Genomic DNA, 25,012 nt, shown 5'->3' on the forward strand with positions numbered 1-25,012 from the left:
AGAGCTTGTCTAAACTATTGTATTGTGAATGACAAATACCGGTACATATATTTTGCTTTTGCATAAAAATTTTCAAACAAACGAGACTCGTAAAACTATGGAGGATATTCCGTGCCAAAATGAAAAATAAATAAATACACGAATAAATAAATAAATGTCCATGTATTTATTTATTTCAACATCTATGTATTTATTTGTATATGTATTTATTTATTTATTTATAATTTTTGCACGGAATATCCTCCATATAAAACGGATGTACATAACTTTAATTGCTTAAACAGATTCCTAATAAAGGATGGTCTTGGGGTTACTGAAATAAGACTGCATAATTTATTTACCAGTCTAGTTATGATGGAGCTGTATGGGAACAAAAAAAAAAAAAAAAAAAAAAAAAAAAAAAACTATAGTCTTCTGCAATCAGAAAATCAATCAAGTCGGTCTCCATGTTTGCTCAGTCGACGCAGACCATGACATCAGGCGCAGCTCCCGACTGCAAAGTAGACTTAGGAGTAACGCGAACGCAGCCTACATCATGCCAGGGTCCCGTAGAAGACAAATGTTATTAATGGAACTCGCGAGAAGTAGGGGGGCTGGGAAGGACTCCCCCACCCCCCCACCCCCCCCCCCCAAAAAAAAACAAACAAATAAATAAATAAATAAATAAATAAAATAAACAATGAAAACAAAATGCCAGAGACAATGTAATGTCAACAACACTACCAATAACTGCGAAACGGATCCTTTGATTGGCACTCGAAAGCGAAGACGTTTTACAGCAGGGGGCGGGTTTGTTTTGGAAGCTCAGCTGTTATGGGCGGAGCCAGTTACAGTTTGAGAAACGAAGCAAAAGAGCGCAGATTGCAGGGGAGGTAAGGTCTATATTCGGTACACTACGTTGAGATAAATGCATGATGAAATGTGTAATGCATCGTGGTACGTTTTCTATATTAGTTGTTTTACCTAAAATGAAATGAGCATCTCTTTGCTTAAGGAGTAGTTGGCTGGAGGGGGGTAGATCTGTTAACCTTGCCACTCCCTGCATACGTTTACCCTGTGATGCTCTGACCGAGCTCTTATTAAATATTAATAAGACAGTCCTTAATATTCAGAATTGGACATGTATTGGTTTATATTTTACACATGTGACTATTATTAATAACATAATTTGTTATTACAGATCTTTGGGGCGGCAAGTAAATTAACAAAAACTGTGATGCCATACCAGCTGCTGTATCATTAAGGTTGTGGACATCGGGAGGCAGGGAGGGATCAATGGAACCGCATGTTAATCAAATTAGTAATTGCATGTTGAAACGAAGCATTTTTACGTTTTACAATTTGCCCCGTTACCATAACTGTTTAATTTTGCGTATGCATTGCTACCGGCGCTGTGTAGCATTTCCAGCGCACAACTAACCAGTTTGATTTTACAATTCGCAGTAACAAAACACTGTTAGTTGTGTATAAAGCCGACGGCAGGTTTAATCCTTTTACCCAACCACCGACTGGTACAGGCAGGGCGGGATTAAGTTTAATGGGGGCCCCTCTGCTTATTCATTTGCTCCTTTTACTGTTTTACTACACCACACTCGATTAACATTAATGTCAAATTATTCAGTCTTAGCTGATCCATATTTTACCTGATTCGATGTTTGCATTAGCGCCAGTTTTGAAAATGAGCATTGGCCACAGCGTTCGTTGCAATTTCAGTACAAAATGAGAAATGTAAACTGCAGACTCTTTTGTCGTAATAGCAAGTTATCTGGAAATGTTATCTGTTACAAATATGTACGTGTATAATACAGCCAAAAAATGTTTAGCAAATAATACAAGGATAGTACACAGCGCTTTCTTATGTAATGTTTTTAATTATTATTATTTGTGTCGGCAGAATCAGCACAGTTGCAAACACAGGAACGACGTATTTGTTTGTTTGTTTGTTTTGTTTTTTTAGGCACCAAATGAGGCAGGCTGTGTTTTAAGATAACCTCAAAAACTTAATGAAAACCCGATTTAAAAAGCTGTACGAGTTCAGTGAGTCGCACAAGGCCAAATTTGCACCTCAGAGAAGAGCATCTAGTGGTGCAGCCATATGTTATGAGTTGCATACTGGATGCAGGTACAGGTGGAAGAAATAGGAGAACCGGTGTCATCTGATCATCCTTGATTTCCCGTCATTGTTGTGGAAGGTTAGGTTTCAAGTGAGTGGCTTCAAACCAAATTAAGGCTTGAAAATGTGCCCTTCTGATATGGTGCCTCACAGCATAGGTTGTTGGGGGTAGAAGTTCAGGGCGCACTGCTTTATTGAAAAGTATAACTCTTGCTTTGTCTGTTGTGGCCACATTGGGAACTTTGTAAACTCGACATATGAATGACTTTACATTCACCATTGTTTCCTCAGTAAGAGGTTCTTGTCCAAGGCCACGAAGCAGTTATTTTGTGCTGGAAAAAAAAAACATTGAAAGCTGTATTCTTGGTATGGCCAGACAGGAGTGAGGTTGTATCACTACCAGTTATGGCATGGAAGGGTAGAAGCAGCTGTTCAGCTGAGTGGTCTAAGCTACATGATTTAATCACCTCCCTCACAGGAATGAACTTTGGTTTCTTATGTGTTCCTGCCTTCATCCACAAGTGTGTGCACCTCATACATTCATAATGAGCTATGTGCTATACATCTGTGTCACGTGCAGACACCACAATGGTATCAGAACTTGCATTCACACAGTGAAGGACAATCCTAGTGTCTGCCTCCTCATGGAAATCTTCAAGATGTGTGGCATTAATGTTAGGGTCATTGTACGCAACACGTGTTTCCTCCAGGAATCCCCAGTAACTACAATTGTCTTGCCTGAATGTGAACTGCTAACTAACTCCTCAGATAAAAATCATGCCAGGTCACCTTTGTTGTCAGGGTGGGATAGGAAATCATGCCAGTCCTGTGGTAACGGTACATATACTGATGTTATATGTCTTCAAATAGGTGCCCCTCTCGTTCTTTTGGCCCTGGTTCCTGCTTTGATTGAACCCTGATTATACCTGTTAAAAACTACATCAATGTGAGCATATCCTTAACCGGAATGGTAGACCGATTGTGCAAAAGCATCTACAAAGTCACCAAATGTTTTTACATTGTTTGGCCTCCCCAGAGCAAACTCCTTGCCCATCTTTTATGAGTGTGGCACAATTGGGGATTTCAGTTGTTGCTGGACAATTGATGCTCTTGGTCAGCTCATCAACAAGCAGTGATTTCTGCCGTGTGGAGACTTCCATTCAGGGGTTATAGGGTTCTAACTGATAAAATTGAGATAATGATGATGTAGGAAGGTTCTATCTTAAAGTGAATTGCTACACAACATGTTCAGTACATGGCAGCTACTTAAATGGATGTTGTAAAAGATTAAACTATCCTCCTATGAGTTGGAATTAAGGGTTTATGTGTGCCACCATCTCCACCGATCAGAAAGCCCCTCACTAACTGAACAACCAATTAACTGAGTTTTTAGAATAGTGCCACCAGGAACAGCAAGTCATTTAGAGATATCTCTAAATGAATTACAGATATCCTCAAATGATCAGAAAGTTATTTAAAGATTAAATACATGATAAATTGTTGGTTAACAACCAGTTCTGTGTTTAATAATAATAATACAAAAAACTATATATTACATTGTCAGATATGTACCTCAAACTATATTGACTGTTAAGTTACATAAGCATTATTTAATAAGCATCATTTCCTATTTATCTGATTTAGTTTTAGATACATACCATTCAATTGAAATTCAGCTTATTCAATTGAACTTCAACATTATTTTTAAATGTTGAAAATGAGTGGTGCCATTTTGGGGAGGTTGTAAATTTGATTTCAGAAACAGGAGAGGTAATCAGCTAAAATGTGGTTATGATAACTTCGTAGAGAGTAGAAATAACACACGCTAATCCTGAAATCCAGGCCGTTAGACACGTACTGTGGTTTTACAGGGAAGTATGACTAAGCAATAGTGAGATTATTTTGAACCTCTTTAAATGGATTGGACTCTTGTGTGAAAAGTAGTATTTCATACTACAGATTTAAAATCTTTATTTTTGAGTGAAGTCTTCCATGTAGCATGTGCAAAAGTGATAAAATAATCAAAATTCATGTAAGGAAAATGCCTACAGCATAGTATACTCCAGGGAACTCTTGTCTGGTGATGAGGTCCTTAACCAGTACAATCATATTCTTAATAGCAGGTCTGACTTTTGTCAATAGCAGCTAAAACAGGAATCCATTTGTCTTTAGACATGTTTCTTTTTCTGAAACTATGTAAAATTGTGTGAAGGCTTGATATTTTGATAGCATGATTGAAGAAGCTGCTCATACAGTATGACAATTGTGTTTTATCATTTTTCACAGTTTGTTTCCTTATAGTACACAGGAAATGTAAAGACTTAAAGCATTAAAGCATTATTTTCAGACAAATATGAAGGTTAATGGACCTGGCAACTCGACTGTAAACTGGTATTAGTGAATACAGATATAGTTTAGTTTTCCTCACACTATCAGTGTTTAGTAAATTGTACAGTACATGTACTATTCTTTACTGTATGGGTTATTCACTATTTGATTGCTTACATTACTTCACACGTGTGTGTGTGTGTGTGTATACACACACACACACACACACACACACACACAGAGGTCGCGTTAACACAAAATATTGTGTCCTAGACACAAAGTAAACCCATTGGACGGAAAAATATTTTGTCTTGCGTTCTCGGGAATGGGAAAGGGACGCAGACATGCATATTCACGGTAATCTATTACACTGCAGCAAAAAGACCATAAAATGCTTGTTTAAAAAAAAAAAAAGTGTTCTGCAATATAACAGCATTGATTAAGGTACACTCCAGTCCTGTAGGTGGCAGCAGTAAGTCTCATATTTGGCTTATGCAGCAAAATAATATCTACTTTTCGGTCCTGTCCACACTATCTAACCGATCTCGAGAACCGTACTCAGAAACGTTTTAATGAATCCAGCTCAAAGCGTCCACACTGAAGTACCGTTTCATGTTTAGTCGGGCGTAATGCGTACACACACTATTAAAATAGTTTGGTTACAGTTCCTAGCAGTGCAATGAACCGTGGAAATTAATACGATAGTATCCCACCATGCACTGTATTTTATTTTAAAATAATGTGTTATGCCCCATATTAAGGTCCAATTGTTCATCCTGATCCTACTTCTACTAGCTTCATTTTTGCAGTCACCTAATTTAATGTTATGCTTTTGTTATTTTCCCCACTAGTTTAACAGAGATGTCCTGACAGTTTTTTTTTTCTTTTTTCTAAGCATAAAAATGAATACCTAGTGCGGAGTGTACACTGATAGCAGGTCCTTCAGGCGCCTGCTCTGAGTATTTCGCTGAACATATCACAAAGCATTTTGGGATATTGGAGGATACACAAAAAATGCAGTTCGGTATTACAGTGTCCACACGTCTGACAAACCGCACTACCTAATGCGATCTAGTTTAGAACCGGACTCGAGACTACTTCCTGAGGTGGTCTATTAGAAATAATTATCTCAACTTGCACCGATTTATAAAATGGAAAGTGATTTGTGGGACAGTAGGGATTAACATAAAAATCAGGCTCAACAAAGTAAAGTGCTGCTTGAGATTTGGCAAGCGAGTCAGAATCGGGATAGAGATGCAGGTGTGCTTTTATGTCAAACACTGGCCCAACTTGCAAGGTAAATGTTAAGCACAGTGATCAAAGTTTTGTTTTGTTATGATCCTAGTATTTTCTGTTATGAGGACTGTAAATGTACAATGCCCCCTTTTCTACAGTTTATTTAAGTTAAATTTGAGTTTGCACTTGTGTGTAAAGGCATACGTAAACCACAGTAATGATATTACTGTATGAAAATGTGTAATTTGTCACGTTGTTATTGTGTAGGAACCACAATGCCAGGGATTAAAAAAACAAAAAAACAAAAACCTGATGTCTACTTTTATACTGTTTCTGCCTGAAATATACTAATCTTTTTTTCTAGAATAGATCATGGTATAATTAATCTACACAGAAACACAACAGAGAAGCACACAGGAAAAAATAGCAGAGATACTGTATATGTTCTAATCCAAGGTTATCAATGTAGCATGGCCAGGTCCTGTTGTAGGTGAGTACCCAGGGTCTGGAAAGTATGGGGATGATTTCAGAGAATACTATGGACATTAAAATGGCCAAGTCATTTTTTTAAGAGTAGTGCCTGGTACATTAAAAAATAGAGAGGTATTAGATAGATGCAGAGGATACAAAGCTTTCAGTATTTTCAGCTTCTGTGTTTATGATGAATTAGTTATATTTTATGTTATTTTTTAAGGCTTATTTGTATTCATAAATGTATTGTGTACCGGCTGTGCATATGAGTACCTGAACTTTTTTGTTGAGAATTTCATCCCTGGGTACCACATTGTGGTGAATACACTGTCATAACCTCCATAGTAGCTCATAGGAAGCACTGCATGTTTGTAATTTACAATGATGAATGTGACTAATATATTTTCTCCACCCATGCGCTTACCACCCAGTTTAATGTTTTCTACAAAAGTAGCTGCTTTGCCAGAATCGGCATTAGCACTTATATAAAATTAATGAAAACACATGATACTGTATTGGCCACGCATGTCTACGTGAAGATGTTTTTGTTGCCAGTTGTTCCCAAGAGGATATGTATGTAACATACAATACTAGACTGACCTAGCCCATTAAAGAAAGTGCTGCTGTAGGACTGCCATGCTCCATTTATATCCACCTGGCCCCCATTCTAACAAAATCAATACTGACATAGTGATTGTCAAGATTTATGACACCAATGCTTCATTACTGAAAAAAGCCAGTTCCATTTAGTGATGTAATCCTTCCACATCAGAAACTCCTGCAAACAAAGACACCCCTCCCTCAGGAAGTACGAGCAATTTAACAAAATGCCAATTGGAAAGCTGCCATAAGCGCAGTGTGATATAATAGGATTTGTCTTGTCAGTTCAAAACTTCATCTTCTGTCATTGATCCAGTATTCCAGAGATTCTACTGATACTGTAATATGACTACAGTGTGACTGCTGATAGACATCTGCCTTGTACAAACTGTATCTCATTACTTCCAGTCCCTATTGAGAAGGTATCTGCAGTTTTGAAAGAAACACACGTTATAACAAAACATATATATATATATATATATATATATATCAGCTGTAGGTCTCCTGAAAGCAGATTATTTTAAAGCAACACCAGTGTGAATGATGATGCAGTAAAAAAATATATATGTACAGTACATGAATAAGAGCCACTTGTTTATTTGTATTCAAATTATATTGAAAAATGGCATATTAAAGGGGTGGAGAGTTCAACTCTGCATATAGGCATAATACATTCAGTATTCAAAACTGGAACCGACCACCGACCAAATTCATGACAAAGGAACTAAATTGATGAAACGTGTTGGTTTAGTCACGATGTCCACAAAGGTACAAAAGAAAAATTACTGTGAGAGCCGCCTTATTGCAGTCTTCCTGATTTCTATTGCATTGCAACGTTATTTAATATGCATTGCAAGAGCTCAAGGGTGCCAGACTCCTGCAGTACTGTAGTTAGAACGTGCAAATACTGTAGCTGATCAGACAAGCACAGATTTCACAAGTTTTATTTGTGATTGCGAGTGTTGGACATGATCAAATTCTAGTCAGCATGTCCAAGGTAATTCATAAAAAGTTGCAAAGAATGCAAAAATTGGAAGCTTAATATATTTATTCTGCTGGCACAATGGATAACCACACTAATAAACCATGCTTAAGTGCGCTGGTCTACTGCACCTTTGAGCTGAGAGTTAATATCAAGCAGCATATCTAAACTCGTAATACATTTGCTGGAAGGGTTTGGAGTCTTTATCTGCCTGGCTTTCCTGCTGTGCTTGATTACAAGTCAGAATAGCATGAAAGCACCTTCCTCACACTGGCATCCAACATATTGACTGGCCAAATAAAGCAATAAAACAGTGGAACATTCACATGTGTTACAGGTTTCTGTGATTTGGGCCTGTAACAGGATAGTGTCAGGAATGAGACTCTGCAGTTTAAGCACTGTTGTGCACTTTAAATACACAAAACAAAGAAACATAGAGGCACAATGGCCAAAATAACAGGTTTAAACAAAACAATATTTACTACCGAGTGTATGCTGAGCATTCGCCTTCACTACAGACCTCCCAACACCGTATAAACAGTTCCAAACTCACCTACACACCAACCCACAAACAAAGGATTGTCCCCTCCTTAAATACCATGTGGTTGGAGCCTAATTAACCATTAAGCATTCAATTGAGGCTCCAGTCACATTCTCATGCATTTTATGGCAGGGAGGATTTTCCAATTTTACTCAGATGTCTTAATTTTTTTACCCTCAGTGTTGAACCATGCTGGTTGGCCTGGGCGGTGCCCTCTCTGTTTACTGTTCACACGGATGGATTTCATTAAGTCATAACTTTTGTGTTCCTATACTCTAACACCAAATTGAGGATAGATGTACTGATCAAAGGACAGAACAGAGAGACAATGAGACAGTGGGATTTTTGTCAGATTGTCAGTTGTCAAAATGGAGCTCTATAGCCCACTTGGTCCTTTCAGTTTTATGGTGCTGTTCATTTAAACTTCCAGGACATGCTCCTATCACACCACTGTGTTTTCAAGATGTGAAACAAGTGTATAAAACTAAATTGAAAGGTCCCATTGAGATGGCATGTCTAATTTCTATAGACGTCCCAGGTAGAACATCTTCTATGCTGGTATTTCTAACAGCTGGGATGGTGCATGTTGTTTTAGCTCATTTTGTGAGTTCTCACCTATTGGTCACTAGATCTTCTCTACATCACATTTGGAGAGCTGCCTACAAAGTAATCCCACTTACTAGGTGAGGAAGCCAAATATTGAGATATCTGAAAGAGGTTAAGTAAAGCAGTAGGCTATATATTATAGCAGGAAGTCATTGAATAAGGGATACATTCTTACAGTAAAAAAAAAGTGCCTGCGCCAGAGCCATAGCTACAGACGGGTGCTGAGCGAAAGCTTGCATTTGTTGATATCAAGGAGGAGAGCATCTGTTCCATGAAGAGAACTACGACACAAAGCCCTTCCACTCCCAAGACGATGCTCGCGAAGGCAGAGGCAATTTGAAATAGTAATAATGTAGCAAAAGTTGATGAACCTTTTTACAGTATTATTATTATTATTATTATTTATTTCTTAGCTGACGCCCTTATCCAGGGCGACTTACAATTGTTACAAGATATCACATTATTTTTACATACAATTACCCATTTATACAGTTTTTTTTTTTTTACTGAAGCAATCTAGGTAAAATACCTCAAGGGTACAGCAGCAGTGTCCCCATCGGGGATTGAACCCACGACCCTCCAGTCAAGAGTCCAGAGCCCTAACCACTACTCCACACTGCTGCCCCAGTATATTAATAAGTAGCATTTGAAGCATCAGTAAACATGTTTTAAAGAGATGGAGATGGAAATCTGGAGAGACACTAGCACATTAATGTCAGTTCTGAATGTTGCTTGTTCAGGATCATGATAGGGTGGTGAGGGTGGGGAGCAAGGTTGAAAATAACAAGAGGATGATAGCAGTAGTGGCATGAATAGAATCATCTGGCAGTAATGCTCTGCTTTGGGGAATTTAAAATGCTTGCCAGACACTTTGATTTTCCTGTTGTTGAGTTTGCCTTTATTTGTTTACAGGGTCATACACAGCCATTGGAAGCGACAATTTAAGTGGCAATGAATGAGGTTAAATGTGCTGCTGTTAATTAAGAGCACGACCCTCCAGCTAAAATGAATAAGCAATGTCTCCCACTCACAAGGATTACCTCATTCTTGGACCATCTCCTTTTTGCGCATTAGCTCAATTCAGGATGCCTCACTTCAGAGCTACAGACTGTAATAAAGAAACTTCAGATGCTGTAAAATCTCCCTAATGCTACAAAAATATAATTCCATCATTCCCCGTCTTTTATGCTGATGTCAATCCAGTTTCCCGAACTTCCGCCAGACCATGAAGAGGCCCAAGCAGCATCAGCATCTCAGCTTCTTCAACTTCTTCAGCCGGAAGCCCAAATCCGACCCCAGGCTGGACAAGCCAGTGGGCCAGGAGGACAGAGCGCCCCCCAAAGGTCAAGACGAGATTGCTATCACACTGACGCCCAGCGAACATGGCGACAAGGGCCTCGTCGGAGGAGAAGGGGGAAGAGGCGGGATTGGTCTTTCGTCTGCTTCATCCAGCCACGAGCAACTGCTGCCCTGCCTGAAGTGCCCTTTGTGCCTTCTCAGCCAGCCACGCTACCACTTCCCCCAGCTCTCGTCATGCCCCCACCGCACATGCTCCGACTGCCTGCGTCAGTATCTGCACATCGAGATCACAGAAAGTCGGGTGTGCATTGCTTGTCCCCAGTGCCCGGAGTTGCTTGCTCCGACCGATGTCCGCACTATCCTGGGTGATGAGGCCTTGCTGGAGAGGTATGAGGAATACCAGCTTAGGCGGTTCCTTGCTTCTGACCCTGATACCCGATGGTGCCCAGCACCAGACTGCAGGTGGGTGTTTGGCAATTGTATTAAAAGACTGTACGGGTCAAAAACAGACACATTGTATTGTTGTAGTTCCCAAACTACCAAGTGAATGCATCCTCTTCATTTATAACATTTATTTACTTAATACTGCAAGTCATTATACGCTCCCCTGCCTCCCGAGCCCGCTCCTTCTCCACCCTTGCTCCGCAGTGGTGGAACGACCTTCCTACAGATGTCAGGACTGCCCAGTCCCTGACCACATTCCGGCGCCTCCTTAAGACTCACCTCTTCAAACAGCACCTGTAGAACTCCTCTGTTGTATCCTGGGACACTATCACCCTTCATTTAAATATGCTTTATTTTGCTCTTATCTGCCCCCTATTTTACTGCATTTAATCCTGTACCTCAGAATATTGTAATCTGCCAAGTGTTTAATCTGTAGTATTTTGTACTTAATCATATCCTGATGTAACTATCACTATTTAATCATATCCTGATGTAACTTTCACTATTATCTGCTGTATTATTGAATTGTGGTTTGTCACACTTGAGAATTATTGTATTTCTTGTTCTTATTGTATGACTTATATTGTAACACTTGAATGTATTTGTATTTGCTTGTGATTGTAAGTCGCCCTGGATAAGGGCGTCTGCTAAGAAATAAATAATAATAATAATTATTATTATTTCTTAGCAGACACCCTTATCCATGGCGACTTACAGTCGGAAACAAAAATACATTTCAAGAATCACAGTACAAGTATTAATACAATTAAGAGCAAGATAAAATACAATGACTTCGGTTCTAGCAAGTACATGTATATGACAAAATACGATTCAATAACGGAGCAGATAACAGTGTCAGTGATAGTTACATCAGGATATAAATACAAAATACTACAGATTAAATAACACTTGTAACAGATTACAATACTCTGTAATGTACAGGATTAAATGCAGTAAAATAGGGAGCCTATAAGAGCATGTAAAGCTCATTAAGGAAGAGTGATAAAATGTCCAGAGGGAAAAGAGGAGTTCTACAGGTGCTGTCTGAAGAGGTGATCTTAGGCTCACCCCGCACTAGCAACCCCTGTAGACTGGCTGGGCACGTGTGGGCTTGCCTGTAATCTGCCCAGAGCTGCGTTGTCCTCCAACGATATAGCTCTGGGTTGGCTGCATGACGGGCCTGCAGAGTGAAAAGTAGCAGTCGGCTGACAGCACACATTTCTGAGGACAGTGTGTGTTTGTCTTTGCGCTTCTGAGTCAGCACATACCTAATATGGCTGCCATATTGTGTCATGTGATTTCTTTTGCGTACTGTACACTTTGTTTTTTTACACATAGACACAAAACTTTAACTATGAAGTTATTTAAAGTATGCTAAAAGATTAAATAATGTCTGTTATTCAACGTATTAATGCTGTGCCAGAGGGGTTAATATATATATATATATATTTTTCTTTAGCTATGCAGTGATAGCCAATGGCTGTGCAGAGTGCCCAAAGCTGAGCTGTGGTCAGGAAGGCTGTGGGACCGAGTTTTGTTACCACTGCAGGCAGCTGTGGCACCCAGACCAGACCTGCGACCAGGCCCGACGGCAGAGGTCCCGCAATGCCTCTGGAAACAATGACGCTTCCACAATGTTCACTTTTAATGAGGAAGCAGGCAGCGGTACTCTTCATTGTTTAATTTATCTCAGTCAAAGAGTTTTATATCCATTCTGTCACATTTTAATACATTGTTGTTATCATGTAAATCTCTGGAGCATAAACTAGGTACAGTATATGCTTTGCTGCGTAAGTGAATAGTCAGTGGCTCTGTTTTTAGTTACTTAAGATAAAAACAATCAATGTGATTTAATAGCTTAGTCAGGTGCTGCTTATTTGAGTAAGATCGATTAAACATACATAAACTAGGTCCTTTGCATTGATGGGAGATTATTATTATTATTATTATTATTATTATTATTATTTATTTCTTAGCAGACGCCCTTATCCAGGGCGACTTACAATCGTAAGCAAATACATTTCAAGTGTTACAATACAAGTAATACAATAAGAGCAAGAAATACAATAACTTTTGTTCAAGTGTGACAAACCACAATTCAATAATACAGCAGATAATAGTGATAGTTACATCAGGATATGATTAAATAGTGATAGTTACATCAGGATATGATTAAATACAAAATACTACAGGTTAAACACTTGGCAGATTACAGTATTCTGAAGTACAGGATTAAATGCAGTAAAATAGGGGGCAGATAAGAGCAAAATAAAGCACATTTAAATGAAGGTTGAGATCCACTCAACAGTTCTATACAAAGAAGTATATCACTAAAAGGATAAAGTTATGCTGTATTCAAGTATTTTCTTGTTTGACAGAAAGACTGACAAGTGGATTGGAGCCTCTGTCAGCCAGTCAGCTTTTCAGCTTATAGAGACCATTCTTTTAGCTAAACTTACAAGGCATGAGTCCAGGGGATCCCAGATTTGAATATCAGAATGGCATGCCATTAGGTACGTTAGTTACATGTTCTTTCTGAGTTTTTTTTTCCATATGAAGCTAGGGTGTGCAGTGTTCTGTGCGCTGCACTACAGAACAGGCAAATAACTGGGGATACTATCTGACAAGCTTCCACAGCCTGTAAATGGTTGTGTTGAGTGTATCAAGCTTCTCTGTTAGTCCAGCTGAAGGAGCTGGCTGTTTCAGTTGACAAGACACCTGTGCTGAGGGTCACAAGGTCCCTGATTTGAATCCGTTCCATAAAACCTATATTACTCTACAAGTAGAGGCAATAGTAAGCCAAATACCGCTATCCATACTCTGGATACAGCCACACGATGGCAACCGGTCACAATACCATATCTTCTCAGTCAAATATGCTGCTGCAGCATTGGTCACACATGCCAAACTACATATTGGTGTTACTTTCGGGTAAACAACACAGAAGTACAGGATGCAGAGATGCCTAACCATGACTGATTTCTCTTGTTTCAGAGGTTGAGGAAATCAAAGCCTGCCCACGATGTGGGGCTTACATCATGAAGACTAACGACGGCAGCTGTAACCGTATTAACTGCACTGTCTGTGCCTGCCAGTTCTGCTGGCTGTGCATGAAGGAGATTACTGACGTGCACTACCTTAGGTATGTAGAATAAGGACTTTGATTCTAGAAAAAGGTTGGATGGTACTACCAATGTAACTGTTCAGAATTCACTTCCAAATATGCTACTTTCATGGCACAATAAGGTTTTATAACAGTGATAATTAGCTACTCTAGACATACTGATGCAGGTATAAAGTTTCTTATAGAAATAATCTGTTTTAAACTTTCTGGCTGGTCTCACAAACCAAGATTAGCTCTAATCTTGGACTACCTAATGTTACTTTACAGTAGGTAGTTAGTCCAATATTATTGATTATCAGGGTCTGTGAAGTCAGGTCCATCAACTAACTATTCATTATGGAATATGAGCACCTACATATACAGTAGAGGGTCTTCATAATGTTCATAAGGCGTAAACCAGTGGGTTTTTTTTTTATAACAACAATATAGCAGAACCGGTTTGGTTCAGAAAAGGTTGATTAACCCCCCAGACTTCTTTGAAGAAGTTACTGAGAGGATGGATAAAAAGAAAATGTATGATATAATATATCTGGACTTTCAAAAGACCTTTCACAAAGTCAGACGCAAATAAGGTTGCACATACACATGGATTTGTAAACTGAGAGTACTTATAGTTGAGGCCATGTACTCAATTGCAGGGTATAGGTATTAGTTCTGGCTCTTTCTTCTCAACATAAATGATGTAGAGAGGGAGATCGTTGGCAATCTTGTGAGTTTGTGTACAACACAAAGCTGAGCGAGAGTGGCAGACACATATGGTTGGCACAGGAAACCCAAAGGGATTTAGACCGCAAACTGAATTAGACATAAACGTGACAAATTAAATGTATATTAATAAATGTAAAGTGTTGCATGCCGATCACAAAAATGTTGGATTCAAATACCTAATGGGTAGCCCTAAAGTAGAACAAACCTGCTAAGAGAAAGACCTTGTCATAGCAGACTCATTGCTGACAGCAAACAGACAATGTGGTGATAGAATTAAAAAGGCTAACAGAATGCTTGGCTATATTGTCAAAAGCTTGGGTTTATTACAAAATGTTAGTATAGCTGCCACATTACAAAAAGGACATTGTGGCTTTGGAGAGAGACCAGTGAAAAACAACTAGACTAATCAGGCTAGGGGTAAAAGATATGAAAGGTCATGAATAGAGCCCTGTGTTTTTCGCAAAAAACAGAATAAAATGAAATGTAACATATAAAATGAAATAAAATGAAATGCCACATATAAAATGAAATGCCACATATAAAACTAAATAAAGTGAAAAATCATTATAAAGCAAACATACAATGAGATTTTTTTAAATTGGGAGGTTTATACCAAAAACACTTTAAATAAATACTTGCACTCGTAGTTGTCAAGGCTCAGCGTCACCATAGACACGGTCTGAAGGGACACGGAAGCACTTGCGCAGATATATAATTTGGAGTGAGTCATTTGGGAATTAAAATTGTGATTGAAGTGAAGAGATGTTAATTTCTAAAATGCCTAAACTGCATAACAATTAAACAACTGTAAGAGGTTCAATTTTTTCTTAAAAATAACGAATCTTCTTCAGGTAAAGTCAATCAAAAATAGTTTATTCAGGAATCAAAATGCAAACAGGAATACAGCAAATCAAAGATCCATCAGTGATCGCACACACAGGCCTCAGTTGATGGTGTTCTGAGCTGGCATCAGTGTCGATGTTTCTGAGCTGAGCTTTCATGGCATCAGAGATCTTGTTTTTTTTTCTGAGCCGGCATCAGTGTAGATGTTAGTTTCTGAGCTGTGCGGAGCTAAGAAATTACTTCATACAGCACAGATATACAGCTAGCTTACGTAATTTCCTTGACCAAATCTTGTCTTATTTCCCTAGTATGATGCATAGTGTGAGACAAAGCACATTAATAGTTAACATCTGCATTTCTTCTTCACTTCGCCATAGTCAGCAGAAACCCAGATAACAAGAAGTTACAGTTAAGAAAAATAATGAGTTTTGCTCAATTCTCACAGGCAGCAAAAATAATATGAATTTTGCTCAATTCTCACAGGCAGCAAACCGCTATATCCACACATCACAAGGTCGAACAACAAGGCTGGTGATTGCAAACTGCTGATGTAAACCAGCTATGTACAGCTTGATTTTAAGAGTTCATTAACCGTGTGTTGATTCAGAGCTTACATTAAACACAGGAAAATCACACAATGTTTACAGAGAGTTTCAATGATTTCTCACTTCCTTCATCATTTAAATGGGAAGCATAAGTAACTGATTGTATAACGAAAAGGAACAAAGGCTGATGAAACCTGTTAATAAGAGCTTGTTCCATTTAACTGGAGCAATGTGTACACTGCCCCACACAAAGTGTGTGTTCCAATTGTATAGTGTGTTATTATGTGTCCTGTGACACCTAAAGTTATAGCATGTCACTTTTAACAAAAGTAAATGGTTTTAAAATCATTTTAAGTGGTTTGATTATGGTTTGTATATAGGCTCAAAACAAAGGTTTTCTCATCCCTCTGAGGTCACAGCTGCACTGAGTTATGAAAAGCCAGTCACTCCATCATGGGTGTATTTCGGGCCATGTGCCAAGCTAAAGAGCTACAAGGTCAGGGAAGCAAGAGTTTTAAAATCCTTACATACCCCCCGCCCCTTTGAACCCTGGCCACAGCCACAAATGCCAAGGGTTCAAACATGATTACCTAGGCAGCGTGACGGGCCTGTCTTAGGTTGTCAGATCTTTAAATATCTGATCGTACCCGTCATGGGAGCTTCCATCACCTACATTCTACTCAGTCTACCAAAAGTAATTACCTTTATAGATAGCCAATTTTCTTACCCTTCTGTTTAATCTGACACTCTTGGTAACAGAACATAACGACAGTGGCCATCAGTATGAGAACTGACAGACATACTCCTTCCCAGAATATCCTCAATGTCAGGTAGATGTGCCAAAATCATATTTAATGCATAATCATCCTCTCCAATTATTTCTATTTTAAGTGGGATCCAAATTATTTCCTGATCACCCAGAAACATTGTGTTTTATCCTTGTGCAACAAAGAAAATAATTAAACATAAGATGAGGTTCTTATCATTAGTAATACATTTTTTTTTTTTAAGTGTGTGTGGCAAAGTGGTTAGCAGTGTGCAGGTGATCAATAAACAGACAGACAATTATAATCCAGGTGCAATGTTTTAATGTTTTTTTAAAATCCAATGACCTGATGGCAAAACAACAGTAAATAATAACAATGGTAATGAAGCAATACAGTGGCATGTATTAACAGTCCCGTTTCAGTTCACTCACACGTAACACATACACAAACACCAGTCCACAGTGCATGCTCTAGTGCTTGTGGTGAATACAGTTCTTTAGTGACAACAAAAGTGCAGTGTTGTTGATCCAGGTTAGTGCTGGCCTTTGGCGACAGCTCCGGATTGTGTTAGCCGTCCAAATAATTACAAACAATATTATTAAAGACAAACAAAAAACAAACAAAACACTCACGTTTCACAGCACAGGTTCTCCTTCTGGTCATTTAACGTAACCGTTCACAAAGGAACAGATCACATCACTGCGTCCCCTTTTTATAACGTCACCCATGACCCCTTGGTCAACGAGCGCATCCGCTCCTCCAATCTGCGGATGCCACTAGTTTGGGTACTGTAGCTCTGCCCCCTTTCTAGATGGCCGACTTCCACCTAACCCTGGGAATAAACTGTTGTGCCATTTAGTCCAGGGTATTCTGTTCCCTTTACACAGCGCCCTCGCAGGTCAGAAGGGAGATCTAACACCAAGAATCATTCACTCTCTGTCACACTGTGTTAATTCAAAACGTATTATATCCCATAGGTTGTATGTTAGTATACCCCCCCTTCAACCTTCTCCACATTCATACATTCATATATATATTCAAAATTCAAAAACCATATTACCCCCCTTCCCCCCTTGGTTGATGACATAATATAAAATATTTGTTCGCAACCACTAGGTGGTACCCATAAATGTATTCAAAATGTTTTGCATCTAGAGGGGCTCCCGAATGGCGCATCCGATAAAGGTGCTCTGCGTGCAGGATGCGCCCTATAGCTCCCTATATAGTATTTACTGTAAATAGGCAGTTAATTAAAAATAGTGGGGGACTTCACATACTTTACTGTTACTGTCTCTAATGAGAAATTATGGTAACTAAATTATTATCTGTGCTAGGTCTGTTTGTCAAAATAATAAAAAATGGATAATGTTTAATAAAAAAAAATGTATAAGTTAAAACATGATGTATTCTTTGTTTTTATTTATATACATCTATTTGAGTTATTTTATTAATGTGTATCTGTAATACAACAAAATAAAACAAACCTTTTTGTGGATAAAATGAAATAAAAAGACATTTGTGAAAAATAAAACTAAAAATTATAAAAAATAAAGACAATTTCACAGGGCTTTAGTCATGAAGATATGCTGAGGAAACTGAATCTGTTTAGCCAAGTACAAGGAAGACCTTGAGGAGTGTTGTTACAGTCGCAGACAAGACTATTGACACCCTATGATTATTATACCATAATGTAAGGTAACAGATTAAGGACAAGCATTTAGTAAACTAAATATGAGTATAATTAGGGCTTCTGTTTTTATTAATTTCTTTTTTCGGTGCTTATTTTTCGAGTTTTATGTAATTCGTTTTTTTCGGGGCTTATTTTTTGCTATTTTTCGAGTTTTATGTAATTCGTTTTTTTTCGGGGCTTTCACTTTTTATGTACTGTATGAAATTTTTAGGTTACTTTCCAAAATTCTTGGGTGTTTTTTTCTGTCACAATATGTATAGTAACTCGACAGTACTTCAATTGTATCTTCTTTCCTGTACTGTCTTCCACAACAAAATCCTTATGGTCACAGGCATATTCTTCTGGGGTTTTTGTGTGTTTAGGCACTGTTTTACATTTCACCACAATTTGCAATTCTGTTTTAAATTCCACGAGTGTGTAAATACTCCCTATCGAACTGATATATAGCTATATCTCGCGAGCAAGAACAATGCTCCGTTTCTAATTGTTACAATCCTCCGTAGAAATGCAGGAATGTGCTGCCACTCAGTAGTTGGGGTGGGTTTAAAGTATTCAGAATGAATCAATGCGAGATACAAGTCAGGAAGGAGGGACATTGCCCCGCTGCAGAGGGAACGTTTTTTGTTAAGGTTATTTTATTTATTTGTTCACGGGAAAGGGGTCAAGTCAACGCTAATTGAGTAACCATTCCCTGTGTTTTTCTGGTGTTTATTGGATATACACCGATTTTGAATATGGATTTATGGGCGTTCCTGCATAAATTTGCAAAAAAAGGGGGCGGAGATCGATATGTACGAAAGCTCCCGGCAATTACGACACTTCCAATTGCATCAGTTTGTTAAGGACTTTTGAAAGCATGTTTTAAACAGTCGCAATTAAACAGTCACAAATTTCTATGACATTTCTGGTTTCCCCAATGTGTTGGGAGCAATAGACTGCACACATGTGCCACTAACCCCTCCAGCTCATTATGTGCATCTGTATAGGACCATGATCTATTTTGTGTCAATTGTCTAGGCTGCTAAGTAGGCCAAGTTACAAATAATAATAATAATAATTGAAAAAAAACCCAGCTAAAATCATTTAGTTTCAATTTAAAATAACCTTTTATTGACATTGTACACCAATGTGTACAATGCAGCAGCGTGATTTATTTTGTAATACTGGTTAAAGTAAAAAGAAAGTGAACTAGGTATTAATTTGATTTTACTACTGTACTGTGTACTGTATAGGCCTACTGTACAGATTAATAATTTTACATAATGTAATGTGCAACATATCCCAAAATACATTAGTGTTATTTCAGAGCAATGATTTACATTTAAAATGCATTGAGCACTATAAATGTATGTGTGTGCGATTTTATTGTATTGTTTTAAACCCGACACCTCCTTCTGTCGGACAAACATGTCCGCTTTAGCGAGGGCCTACTGTAAGATTATGAAAAGCTTTTTGGGGGTGAAGGTTAGGGCTCCACTATAGAATCTGATGGGATTAATCTGCCTTTCATTTTTTACATATATAACAGTATTAAATTAGGTAAAATGAAGATGGGACAGAATGCATTGTACAGGTGATGTTTACGTTAAACAAAAACAATGTTATTTTGATTCTTGCACCCTTACATGTATAGACTTTATCCTTAAGGCACACTCTGCTGCAGCAAACCACAACTCAGCTCCCACTATTTATTTGAACAATGTTGCATTACTCTTGCAGTGTACAGTGGTCTTTGTCTTATTAATTAGTGGCTCATGTTTACTAAATGCTTGTATTTAACATGTGTTCTTGAATTATCTTATATTAAGTGTAGGGTGCCAGTACTTTTGTCTGTGACTGTAGCTTTTAAAAACCTAAAAGGAGTGGACAAAGTTAACCCTGGTCAATATTTGAAGTGCAGTATAGTATCCCACTCTAGTAGACACAGTAGGGTACTCAGATGGACAGACAACACAATCCGTGCATAAGGGTCCATGTTTTAAACAAGTACCCTAAAACTGATTCTTGAGTTAGGATGTTTTTAAAAAAGAAACCATGTTACCTGTTTTAATATGGTCTATATCACTTGCCATATTAATTTAGATCTATGTTGATAGCAATGCCTTATTTTATAACAGCCAAACATGGTGTTAAATATTCTTAGAAGGACATTTACATTTTCTATGACCAAGTTGTCTGTTCTCTAAAAAATACTCATGATGCTCTTTTTTTGGAGTTTGGCGAGGCCTTATCCTTTGTTGTTGGGGAAGGGTTGAGGGATAGGCACTTGTTCTGTTTGGTAGTTTAATATCATCATCATCATCATCATCATCATCATCATCATCATCATCATCGAGGGTGGCTGGCTTCATTTATTTAATTCAATCATTAATTTATTCATTAGTTTAATCATCATTAGGTTTGAAGGCAGCGCCAATTGCTTTGATGGATGAGGTAATGGGATATCATGCAGATCTCCACACAAGCATCCCATAAATTGCTTGGCAATCCTGTTGGGGGAAAAAAAAATGACTCAAGCAACATTTGAATACTCTTCAGAGCTAAGACAATTACATTATTTATATCGTTTTATAAAGCGGATTATGTTCCTATCTATAATTCATCACTAGCTGTCTAGTATCGCCTCCCATTATACCCTTCCATATAGGGTCATTTCAAAGTGCTCTACACTAAGAACAAACAAGTAAATGAGACGGCTGTAGGTTTCTTGTACCTCATTCTGTCTATTTGATTCTCTTTGCAGTCCTTCTGGTTGCACGTTCTGGGGTAAGACACCCTGGTCTCGAACAAGGAAGGTTCTCTGGCAGGTGGGCATGCTGCTGGGAGCGCCAGTGGTCATTTCTCTCATCGCAGGCATCGCCATTCCAGTAATAGTAGTTGGGATACCGATCTACATGGGGAGAACGGTAAATGTTTTCACTGTTCACAACTTAATGTGTCATGAGTTGCACGGAATCCTATTAGAACAAAACTATGGCAGGTATTGTTTTTTTTTGTTTGTTTGTTTCTCAGTTTTAAACCATTTTAAACCTGATTGTTACATACAATGGAGGACAAATATTAATATACAAAACAGAATCACGTTTCTGCTTGTGGGACAGTGCTCAAGACAAAATAAAATGTATTGCCAAAAGTGTAGCCCACATATAATGCTTCCATCAGTGTTTTACATTCCTGAGGTCAATAGTAACGCATTACAAATCAACCCAAGCTTAGTAGCAGGGTACATGAGCCTTATACTGTACTAAAACATGGGGAATTAAGCAATATGGTATAATAATTAAATAACTCGAACTGTACTGTTCAGTCACCCTTACACCATGTCTTTAAGTTGCATTGGAGGTACAGTAATAACAACCTAGCTAAAGGGCTGGTGGTTCTTCATTCCTGTCAAGTAATATACTATCTCCCAGGTATGTTGTTGTTGAGTCTGGCAGCTCCTCAAATGGGGCCTGGCTCATTGGCATGCCCTCAGTCGCTAATTATGTATTATTTTAAACACACTTAACATACCTTTCAAAGGACTGTGTCACCTCGCTGTGCCAGGCAGCTCACTGATGTGCTTTGGTCCCTTTTTTAATAATTTCCCAGGTCTACAGTCGATGTAAGATAAACAATATCTCAGGAAGTAAACAGTACATGACTGTAGCCAGCGGGGTTGTCATGTCAGTGTTCGTCTCTCCGGTCATAGCAGCTGTGACTGTGGGTAAGTAAACAGGGTAAAGCCTTTTTCTCTTTGTTTATGACTGTATGACTTACCTGTTGCCATGAGATTCCTATCCAGTGAAGAATATACTGCAGCCAATCAGTGGGTTTGCTGTAATGCTTTACATATGCTTTGATTGATACAGCACCTGCATATCAGTCATTAATTGTCCTAATATTTCTTGTTCTTACAGTTTCCTCATACATTGACTCATTTAATAGTGTAAGAAAGTGTAGTCCGGGGAGAACACAGGACTACACCTCCCAGAAGGACACGGGCTGAAAAGCCCTAATTTAATTGTTTTATTAGTTAATTATCACCTGCACCTGGCTATTATTGTAAATTAGAGCCAGGTGCAGGGTATATAAAGAGAGCAGCCAGTCCCTTCAGGGCTGCTGTGTGGAGGGCCTGGTTGATGGTGTTTATCAACTGTAAAATACAAAAGGTACTGTGTGAAACCTTTTTGTTATGTTTGTGTTCAACTTTAAAAAACAAAACAAAACAAAAAAAAAACCTGTTTTTGTGGGGTCACAATAGTTTTCTCCGGGTCACAATAGCTTGCAGACTATATGAGAATATAGTATTAATGTTTTTTGCACATTCCTTACTATCCTGCACATAGATCAGTGGTCAGCAAATGGTGGCCCACGGGCCAGACCCAGCCTGTGGACGTGTGTAGTCTGGCCCACGGAAGCCTCCGTGGCAGGCTGTATCAAAGGTTGAACGAGAGTAGAACTTCATTTTAACATTACTGCAAGGGGGCTGTCATGGGGGATTCCCCGTATGACCTTCATATATTTCTTTCAAGTAAGCAGAAAAGTGTTTTGTAATATCGATTCCAAAGTACTTGCTGATTGTGGTGATACATTTATGCCTCGCTATGGTACTGGAATACATAGCAGTGTGGAGTAGTGGTTAGGGCTCTGGACTCTTGACCGGAGGGTCGTGGGTTCAATCCCAGGTGGGGACACTGCTGCTGTACCCTTGAGCAAGGTACTTTAAAAGTGATATCTTGTAACAATTGTAAGTTGCCCTGGATAAGGGCGTCTGCTAAGAAATAAATAATAATAGACAGGGACACAGAATAAGATAAACAAAATTCAAAAGTAGCATGCATTTTATTTTAAATGCTTCAGCGTTATAACATATTCAATGAGAAAAATTGCACTTTCCTTCTGAGATCAGCTTTAGAACATCCGGTGTGATAGACGTAACGGCGATACGGCATTCATTGTGGAATAAGACACTTCACATGTGTAAGTAGATCAAAACATGGTGAGCGGGGGGCTCCTGAGTCGCGCGTCCAGTAAAAGCACTCGCTAGAGTGCAGGATGCGCTCTATAGCCTGGACATCGCCAGTTCGAGTCCAGGCTATTCCACAGCCGACCGTGGACGGGAGCTCCCAGGGGGCGTCGCTCAGTTGGCCGAGCGTTGTCCGGGGGGAGGGAGGGTTAGGTCGGCCAGGGTGTCCTCGGCTCACCGCGCACCAGCGACCCCTGTAGTCTGGCCGGGCGCCTGCGGGCTTGCCCAGCGTGTGTTCGTCTTCGCCCCTCCCGAGTCAGCGCAGGGGTGGTAGCGGTGAGCTGAGCCTAAAATAATTGGGCATTTTAAATTGGGGAGAAAATAATAAAAAAAACTAATTGGCAACGACTAAATTAAAAAAAAAAAAAAAAAAAAAAAACATGGTGAGCACATCCCGAGCCAGCTTCTTCATGGTCATGCAGTTCTCTCGACATATATAGGCGGACCAGAATAATTCCAGATTTGCTGTGTTAATGAATTCTGTTTTCAGCAACGACGATGCCTGCAAATCTACTAGTTCTAGTTGCAGAGCTGCTTCGTTACTTTATGGAAGCACTTGCTCCTCATGGGACGAGAAATCACCTCAGGGTTGATTAGAAATGGATCACGGACAAAACCGATTAAGTCTCTGGGAATGCTGAAGTTGTCAAAGTGAGCACTGAAATTATCTTTCAGCAGTACAATAAAGTCTGTCATAAGGCCAGTGACTACATCGTTAGTAGCAACTTCCTCTTGATGCTTGCATAACCAAAGTGCAGCAGCCTAGACGATGTAAGTGTGGCAGAAATATATCTAGTTTCTTCTCAAAAAAGCATCCAGTTTTTCGACTAGGTCGATGATGGTTTTGTCTCGTTGAGGTGGCAAAAGATTTCAATTAGGAATGTCACCTTTGCAATTAACTCTTCGTTTTCAAGCGTGCTGATATACTCAGCCAATTTTTTGTGATTGCTTCTTTGCAGGAAGTCGCACACTTTGTTCTGAAGCCCACAGAACCACAGCAGTGATTTGCCCTTGCTCAACCATCGTACGTCGTTGTGGAGGAGCAGATCGTCATTGCTTACTTATGATTCTGCAACCAGCTCTCGGAAGAGACATGTTGCAAGCTTGATGTTGCTCTGATAAAATTAATAATTGTCATTACTGCCTCCATTACTTCTTTAAGTTCCCCGCTTAGCCAAGCACACATCACACTTTGATGAATGAGACAATGCAGAGCTTTTATCTGCGGAGATCCTGCAGAAAGTCACGCTGTCAAACCTTTACGTCTGCCAACCATGAAAGGGGCACCATCAGTAACACTAAGACAAATGTTTTCGAGTGATAGTCTGTGCTGTTTGAATAGTACGTTCAGTCTTTCAAAAATGATGTCACCAGTGGTGTAGTTTTCCAGAGGTTCCAAACCTAACAGCTCCTCTTGGAAAGTACCTGACGTACACGTGCAGCTGGGCTACATTGGTGTTGTCAGTTGATTCGTCCAGCACAACAGATATATACTCGGCACGCTTCAACCCACCCAAGACAAGGCGCTGGACATCCTCTGCTCAAACTTGACGTGGCGTTGTTCTTGGTGACAGAGGTCTGAATGCTAGCTTTTACTTTGTCATCTGAAATCACCTCTTCGAGAGCTGCCACCATACGTTCTTTGAAAGTTTCTGCCTCAGTAAATGGCTTGTTTTTCATGTTAAGATCCATGCCACCTTAAGTGAG

At 39.1% G+C, this 25,012-nt stretch overlaps 1 protein-coding gene across 2 annotated transcripts in view; it reads left to right on the plus strand.

Moving 5' to 3' along the window:
• The first annotated feature begins 749 nt into the window (after positions 1-749).
• The window catches only part of si:ch211-278j3.3 (E3 ubiquitin-protein ligase RNF19A), a 35,110-nt gene continuing 10,847 nt past the window's right edge, over positions 750-25,012 (plus strand). Inside the window, exons 1-6 of one of the 2 annotated variants that reach the window (XM_034004938.3) lie at positions 750-872; positions 9,790-10,638; positions 12,080-12,285; positions 13,615-13,762; positions 21,041-21,203; positions 21,889-22,003. In XM_034004938.3, the coding sequence (XP_033860829.1) occupies positions 10,103-10,638; positions 12,080-12,285; positions 13,615-13,762; positions 21,041-21,203; positions 21,889-22,003 (1,168 nt within the window). In that variant the 5' untranslated portion in view covers positions 750-872; positions 9,790-10,102. The remainder of the gene's footprint in view (positions 873-9,789; positions 10,639-12,079; positions 12,286-13,614; positions 13,763-21,040; positions 21,204-21,888; positions 22,004-25,012) is intronic. The other variant, XM_034004942.3, reaches the window with a different exon arrangement.

Source organism: Acipenser ruthenus, chromosome 5, assembly GCF_902713425.1.
Source record: "Acipenser ruthenus chromosome 5, fAciRut3.2 maternal haplotype, whole genome shotgun sequence".
In the NCBI taxonomy this organism is placed as follows: domain Eukaryota; kingdom Metazoa; phylum Chordata; class Actinopteri; order Acipenseriformes; family Acipenseridae; genus Acipenser; species Acipenser ruthenus.